The sequence below is a fragment of the Dama dama genome, chromosome Y, assembly GCF_033118175.1.
Source record: "Dama dama isolate Ldn47 chromosome Y, ASM3311817v1, whole genome shotgun sequence".
NCBI lineage: Eukaryota > Metazoa > Chordata > Mammalia > Artiodactyla > Cervidae > Dama > Dama dama.
Window position 1 is genome coordinate 3,758,421 of NC_083715.1, and position 8,333 is coordinate 3,766,753.

At 47.7% G+C, this 8,333-nt stretch overlaps 1 protein-coding gene across 2 annotated transcripts; it reads right to left on the reverse strand.

The window, feature by feature from the left end:
• Nucleotides 1–902: 902 nt before the first annotated feature.
• On the reverse strand, nt 903–2,537 carry LOC133053585 (chromodomain Y-like protein). Of its 2 annotated transcripts, XM_061138136.1 has the most exons (2): nt 1,849–2,537; nt 903–1,782 (listed from the first exon to the last, which is right to left on the reverse strand). In XM_061138136.1, the coding sequence occupies exons 1-2, from the start codon at nt 2,535–2,537 to the stop codon at nt 903–905; spliced, it is 1,569 nt and encodes a 522-aa protein (XP_060994119.1). The 2 variants fall into 2 exon arrangements, with proteins under 2 accessions (XP_060994119.1, XP_060994118.1); XM_061138135.1 differs by having other exon boundaries at nt 903–2,537.
• Nucleotides 2,538–8,333: the final 5,796 nt, after the last annotated feature.

An 8,333-nucleotide genomic window follows, 5' to 3' on the forward strand; every position in this document is an offset into this window, starting at 1 on the left:
CACAGTTTATAAGCATGCAAATGCTTTTCATTTTTGGTGTAATACATTAATCACATCTGCAAAGAGAAAACCAAAACTCTATATAAAGTAGTAGAGCTCACCTAGCCACAAGAAGCACTCATGTAGTTATTTTTCAAAAGGGTCAGAAAACCTAATTATAAACCTGCTAAGATTAACTTATAACTTAAGCTACCATACTGAAGCTAGTCAGTGATTCACTAATACTGCAAAAGATGCTTTCTGTTAGCGAGAGTGGTTTCTTCCTGTTAACTGGGTAAGAATCAGACTTTGAACAACAGGGAACAATCAACTGATATTTCAGCATGAATCTGAGGCATATTTTATTTTGGGGTATGTCCATCAGTGGGTTTTTAGCCAGAAGTACTCATCCTAAAAGATAAGTCTTCCATTTGATTTAGAATTTTCTATCTCGGAGGCTTTGGACCTTTTAGAGATAAGGCACATCTCAGATCTTTCCATATTTCAATTTGCAGCAGGGATGGCGAGGCTTGCTATCACCCCTTTCTTTTCATTTAAAAGGAAAAAAAAAAAAAAAAAAGATTAACACACATTGTTTCAGACTTTTCTGACACCTAAACCTAGAAAATATCTTTATATATACACATTCCTAGCTGAAGATGACAAGAATGAGAGCCTCAAGGAGCAGGCCAGAGCTCACCATTATACTTTTATACTCGTGTGTATTAAGTATAAACCAATGACGTTTCAACAAAGGAGTTTTTTTTAGTTATTTATTTTAAAGCTACAGTACCTCAGAACTCCTTGGCAATAAATAGCTTGTCTGTCTCAAGTCCTGCTTCCCAGAGGGAGCTCGGTAGGAGCCTGGCCCAGGCCGTGAGGTCTGGCACCGCACGCCCTGGTGAGGTCGGGCGGCTGGACAGTCAGAAATCGTCGGTCTTGCTCTTCAGGTACTTGCGCATGGAGTCGATGCCCTGCGTGGAGCCCCATATCTTCTTGAGCACCTCACACTCCCGCTCATTGGCCCGCTCCAGCTCCAGCCTCATGTTGCAGTGCACAAGGGCCTTGGATTCCTCCAGCACGACACGATTGCAAGAGGCGAGCTCCTTGATGCGAACCATTACTTCCTGGGTGAAGGTCCCAGGCCAGAACACCTGGGAGACCAGCCCTTTGCTGCACGCCTCCTGTGCTGTTAGCTTCCGCCCTCTGAACAGCATTTCGTTGGCAGATGCTCCTCCCATAATCTTGGGGAACATGACGGTGGAACAGCCGTCTGGACTCTGTCCGAAGGTGGTATAGGGCGTCTGGAACCATGCCTTTTCGTTGGCCCAGACCACATCACAGAGAGGCAGGATGGATGCTCCTAGCCCAATGGCCGGGCCATTCACAGCTACGACAATAGGCTTCTTGAACTGGATGAAGGTGTTCACGAAGTTTCTGATGGCCTCAGCCATTCTGGCGCTCTCCCTCTTGTGGTTATCTGGCAGGCGCCGGATGAAGTAGAGGAAGTCCAGGCCGCAGCAGAAGACACTGCCCACGGCGCTGAGCAACACCAGCTTTCTGTCGTCAGCGTTGGCCATGCTCAGCGCTCTCTGCAGCTCCTTCATCACCTCTGGGTTCAGCGAGTTGTTCTCGGATGACTTGGTGGACAGCAGGATGTGGGTGAAGCCGTCCTGCTTCCGGACCACAATGTCCCGGTACCTGTAGGCGCTCTCCCTCTGCCGCACGCTGAAGCGCAGCTGCTTGATAAAGGGCTGGTGTTGCCTGTCCTTCATGAACTTCTTCTTCCCAGCTTTCATGCCCACGACTGACGTCTGCAGGGGACTTGTGCAGTTGACTGGAAGTGCGTCCACCAAATCGGACGTGCCATTCCCTTTCATGGCCAGCCCTGTGGCCATGGTGGCCTTCACGGGGCCCAACGCCCGTGGCAACAATGGGTGTATCCAGGGCCGGCTCCCCATCATCACCGGCTCCGCCCCCGGGCTCAGTAGGCCCCCGATCCGCTTCTCGGCTGCCGCCTCTGGGGCCGCTGTGTCTTCCGGCCCCTGCTTCATGGGGTCCGGATTCTCGGGGCTCTCGTCCTGAAAGCTGTCCAGCACAGTCCCACTCTTTATGGGGCTCTTGGGCACGAGAATCCTGTTGCCCAACCGGGCCAGGTCCATGTACTTGTAGGTGGCCAGGCCCCGTGCGGAGCTCTCCTGGAACTTCAGGCTGGCAGTAAACGGCGGGCTGCTCTTGGCCTCGTGCTCCTTGCCCACCACTAGGGTCTTGGGGGCGGCCTTGGAGAAGCTGCTGTTGGTGGATCTGGAGATCTGATTCTGGCCATTGTTTGGGGAGGTCCGCTTGGCTCTAGTGAGGGTGCCCTCCTTCTGCTTCCCGGTGTGCTGCCGGTTAAAGTCGTGGATGCACTCCTCGCAGTTCACCAGGTGCTGCTCTGGCTCCCATGTGGCATCCTCCCTGCCATAGCCTTTCCACTGAACCACATACTCCGTCTTCCCTTTCTTGTTTTGCCTCTTGTCAATGACCCTTTCAACGTCATACAGCTCCTCGGAGGCCATGGCTGCCCCCTCTGGGCTGGGCGAGTGAGGCAACCCTGGTCATTTTGAAGACTCCCAGTGGTCTGATCCAGAGCCCCTGAACACCCCTATATGTAGGGGACCACACCCTTATGATTATGACGTCAGTAAGTCCATTCCCCAGCCAATGGCAGCCTTCCCCCAGCCTTAGCATCACAAAGCCTCATCCTGAAACCTGTGATGTTGGATGCAGAGCAGCTCAGTTGATTTGCTGGCAGAAATGAGGCATTTTTCATCATCCCAAAGAGCCCCCCAAACTCACCTGCCATCCTCATCTCTCTACACCAACACAGATGGGCCACATGTCAGGGAGAGTGTGTCTCCTCCAAACCTTGCCCCACAACCGGGTTTCAGCCTTTCCTTCGAGTCTGTCTCACGTTACATTATTAACTACTTTTCGTTTTCTTGCCTCAAATCCATCCATGATAATTAGGCTGTGGAACTGAGAATAATTTCCCTTTCATCCTACAACTGGTAGGAGGAAATGCACCTTGAAGGCCATTCAATTCTGGGTCACTTATGAGAAACCTTTTCCATCCCACCTCCTTTTCTCAGTCTTCATTGAGCTCTCCTCAGTTTTCTAGTCTCCAGTCTAAAAGCCCCGTCCTCAACTGTGAGAATACACAATATTCAGTATGCACTGAATACATACACTTGCTCTGGCGCTACTTGGCACTGTCTTATTTCAATTCGAGGACTAATTGTCACCTCCCCAGATGTAATACCCAGGCTTCAGTTTTAACATGGTAATGTGGATGAGGCAGACAAATGCACGCTTTGGGTTGTGCTGGATGACCCCAAGAAGGAAATCACCACCTGCGACTGACTAGTATTCCCAGGAAGGAAGGGGTGCAGCTTGCCCAGTGGTGAGCCTCATGTGCAAAGTGCTTCTCAACATGTGCCCTCACAAATTTCTTCTCATCCTGTTTTCCTGGCAGAAGCTCCTTTGGGTGTCTCCTCACAGTTGAGACCATGGTGGAATTCATTTCCATGAATAGCTGCCACAAGCTTCCAGCCTCTTGGAGGAAACCCTGTGTAATCATGCCTACCCATCTAGTTCCCAAGGTCTCTCATTGAGGTTGTTGGTGCTGGGGGATAGGGGAAAGAGTTGTGTGCTTCAGCACAGTCCCTTTGTTCCTAATGGGCTAGCAGGGTCAGCCAGCCTTAGATGTACCCCTGGGGGGCAGTCTTTGTTGACATAGTGGGATTCCCTGTGGTTTCCATGAGGTGCTGTCTTCCTGGTGTGCACTGGCTGCTTAGTCACCTAGGACAAGCCTCAATGTTCAGAGCAGTCTTATTTCTACCAGTCAAAAAGTTGAGAAGCACAAGATGGGGGAGGGGGAGGGGTACAGGGAGTACATCTCTCTCCACGGATCCATCAGGAATAGACCTTCAGACACAAGTGCTTGCAGAACCTCAGCTGAGAGCAGACAGGACTGCCTGAACAGAGGAAAATAGTAGATGGAACCGCAAACAATCAGGAGGATGAAATAACTAGGGGGTGGGGGGAGGAGACATGCGTGTTAGTAGGATTGGGCCTGCCCTCAGGGGGTGGGAGACCTGAAGTAGGTGTCCGATCTCCACATGGGAGCAACTGTCTGCATCAGAGGAGAAACACTTAAGGCTGAGAGTGAAACAGCACATCTGTGGCAGCCTAGAAGGGATGAGAATGAGACAGTCCTTTCCACAGTCATTCACACCCCAGAGAGGGACACAGGTCCTGTAGAAGGTGCAGCAGGAAGCAGATGGTTCCTAGAGATTGTGGAGAAATCCCTGGCCATGGTCTGCTGCCTACTGGTTAGAGACAAATTGAGGGGATGCTCAAATGAGGAGATCGTGTGGGAAAAGCCTGTGCAGGTAAGCCAGGTGGCCATGGGAGGAAGGTGACACTGCTGAGTCATGTGTAGGGGGTGGAGCCATCGGGACAGCCTCTGTCTCCCCACACGCCTGCATCACAGCTGAATAAAAGAGAGGTTGGTCCCATGAAGCACTTGAATCACTGAACTACAGAGTAAGACTCCACCCAGGGAGCGCCTTTAAGTACCTGATGCTCCAAACGACAGAGTAGGACCCCAGCGTGGGGGCTCCCACTATGTGCCTGACACGCTGAACAACAGTGATGGACCCCAGACAGGAAAGCCCTCGAAGGGCCTGAATGCATGTGTCTATGGAGAAAGACTAGCCAAAGAGGCCTTCAGATTGCCAGCTACAATAGGCTCAAAGAAAAATTCAGACAGGGCCTTAATTCCTGCAGTGGAGGTAGTCCAAGTCTCTGTACACTTGGCACTGCCAGGGTCCCTGCAAGCCAAGCAACTGTGTCGCCTTCATGCTCAACTCTCACTCAGGCAGAGCTGCCGAGGTCCAAGTACTCGTCCGTCTTTGCTCTCAGTTTCGCTTCAGGATTGTCAGATCCCTTTCTACCCTGGAGACTGTGGCAGGATTCTCTGCCAGGGAGGGGATTCTCCATGCAAGAATCCTGGAGCGTATTGGCCAATACGGATTGCCATGCCCTTCTAGAGCATTATATTAGCCGCTGTCCTTATTGCCAAACCCCTGAGCACGCGGGGCTTGCCAGAACCTCTGTGACCCAATCTGCTGCACCACCTCCACACCTTGTCCTCAAAGGGGCAAACCCAAGGACTCCAAGGCAACCTCAGGAGCAAATTCCAGTGGACAAACCACATGCAGAAATGGACGGGGAACCCCCATGAAAGTCAGCAGCAGTGTAGCTAAGGAAGAAGGCCCAGAACCTCCCTACGAGGTGTACAAACTGCAGATTAAACCCACACGATCACCTAGGAAGACTCTGTGTCTAAGCAATGGATAAACAAGTCATTGAGAGATCCCTCCTGCAAACCAACCAATCAACCAACAACAACCAGAACGAAACAAAATGCACCAGTTCTGATGGCTGTGGACTTTGCAGGCAAGAACACATAGGAGTGGGACCAGATTAGAATGTAAGTTGCCCCCACACCAGGTCCAGAGATCAGCACACTGATGACGGGTAGCCGAGGGAGGTGAGGTGGCCTGTGAATACAAGTGAAGGAAAGGACTCTGACAGCAGTGACTCCAGATAAACGTATGTTCTTCCTCTCTTTTGATTTGCTCTGTAGATTCTTTGGGATTTATTTGTTTTCTTTCTTTCCGCCCTCACCACAACTGCAGTAGTTGTCATTGTTAATTTCACTACGGAATCAAATGAAGCTTTGGAGCTTTTTTCCTGTGTGTGTGTGTGACATCTTCTTCACTCCTTCTATACAACGTTTCTTGTACGTTCAGCTTTTGCAGTTCTGTAGAACTTTTTTTCTTTTATTTTCCTCAGTCTTCTTCTAAGTTTAACTTGACAATTTTTAATCCTCCTAATTTTGTTATCTACATTTACTCCTTTGTTTATTTTTCGTACTGTATTTCCCGCCCCTTTGTAGTTAAACTTTACCTGTATAAATGATTTTATCTCCCACTGTTTAAGAATGTATATCTGTTCATTTTTTTCCCTCTCAACATATTTGTTAGATTTATTTTAACTGCCTTATTGCCCACCTAGAACCTAGGACTAGTTTTGTATTCCGGTTAGTGCTTTAGTTAGTTTTATACTTGTGGATAAACACTCGGGTTCCTTTGTTCACTGTGCCAATTTAATGACGTTTATTTCACTTTATTTTTGTTTTAGAACTTTGTCTCTAAGTTGGTCTTTTGCTGCTCTGTAGAGTTTTATTTTCTACTTTTTATTGTCTTCTTCCATTTCCCCCGCTTATTATACATTTATTTACTTATTTATTAAAACTAGTGCATTTTTTCTATATCGATTCTTTTCTTTGCCTTTCCTACACTTATTTTCCCCTTAGGGTGAATCTTTAATGTATATAAATGTTCATCTTCCTCTTTACCATTGCATATCTATGCTTTGTTTTCTGTATTTCCTTTCTTATCAGCTTCGGGGACGCAGGCCTGGTGAAGTCCAGGTGTTCCTTTAGGATAAGCAGTGTCTGCAAAGTATAGAAAACCGAGTCGAGTCTTGGTTGAGTGCAGAATCAAGACTATTTTATTCTTTTACATCAGTGCTTATGTACCCTAAAATCAATAATCCTTTAAAGACCTTTAAGGAAGGGGCAATGATAAGATTGTACCAGGTGCATAATCCTGGGTGACATCAGAAATAACTTTCCAGATCAGTCCATACCTACACATAACTTTTCAACAATTCAAGGGCAGCAGCTAGTCAACTGTGAAAAGCCATCTACAAACATTATCTTGTGAAGCTGATCCCCGGGCTGACTTAGCTCTGGTATGTAATGCTAAAGGTCAAAGTTCTCATGAATTCCCTCCTGATCACACCCTAAGCAATCTTCCCAATCTCATAATGGACTCTATCGACTTTTGCTTATGGGGTAGATAGACCTGTTTATTAGAACCCGTGGGCCCCCATGGACTGTGTTGCTGCCATGCAAAGGTTTCGAAGAGGAATTTTAGGTAAGAGTCAGACTCGTGTTTTGGGAACCTCAAAGAACGCCAAGCATCAGAAGATGAAAGGCCGAAGGCCTGGGCGTGGGTTGTGGGGCAATCCCGAGAAACCCCCAGAGGTCGGGATGATTTGCGTGTGGAGTGGTCCTGGAGGTCCCTACAACTTTGCGTGCCAGCTCCTTGAGCCCAGACCGTGTCACGGGCTGCGTTTCTCTCGCCGGCTCCCGACATCTCCCCGTTTATTTCCTAGGACAGCAAGATGAAGTTCAGTTGCAACACTTTGAATGCTGTGCAGTAGACTTTGAAAAAGACAAGGAAGGAAAAGTATTACTAGTAAGGCCATGGCATCCATATCAACACAGCTTATTAGCCCGGAGACAAAGTTTTGCCTGTCACCAAGCTTGAGAGGATATTGAAATGATTAGTTGCTGTTCCGGCAGCGGTGAAGTCTAGTCTGGAATGCTCTAGGGCTTGGATTTGTTTACATACATTTTCTAAATCTAAGCTTATGCTGCAGCTATTCCAAATTCCTGTGATATGACTTTTAATCCATTCCCAGTTATAGTCTGTTTCATTAACTTGCTAGGGAGTGATACAGATCCATCGACAATCAGCGTGGCAAGACAGAGCTAATTTTACTATTAATGCTTGCAATTCAGCTCCTATGTGCATTACAGCTTCTTCCAAAGTATCTACTTCCATCTCTAGTTTACTATCTATGATTTCTTGAGATGCTAAAGTCAGGGACACATTTCTGCAGATGTTATTAACAAATTGAGCTGTATGCACTTGTTGGGTTAGAGCTACTGCTGCCACTGTAATGGAGGCAATTGCGGCTATCAAGGCAGAGGTTGCCAAGATAAGTACATCTACTAAATGCTTAGCCCTCATAAGATCTTGTCATTGTTGAAGCACAGCTAAACCAGAATTGTCACACCAAGGAATAGTAACATTACCAGCAACCATAAGATATGGAGGGTGTTGCAAAACCACAAACAAGCCAACCTTAAATCGGGGGCTGAGGCAAGAGGATAGCATACATTCTTTACAAGTAACTATGGTTGGACCTCCAGTATAATCAGCAAATATCTGTGCGTCATTAGAATTATTAGTGAAAAGGAAAACAGGGAGAGAGCAAACAAGCTAATGCAGAAAAGGTACTAGCAATTTTAGGTCTAATTACTGTGATCTCGGAGGTGGCGGCAAGTGCTTTCTATAGTTCAGGCTGCCAATGTGTCTGGTTGTTTAAAGGAAAAGATAACATGGCAGGGACAAACTGATTGTGATGCCCAAACTAGTCGTTTTGAATTTTGT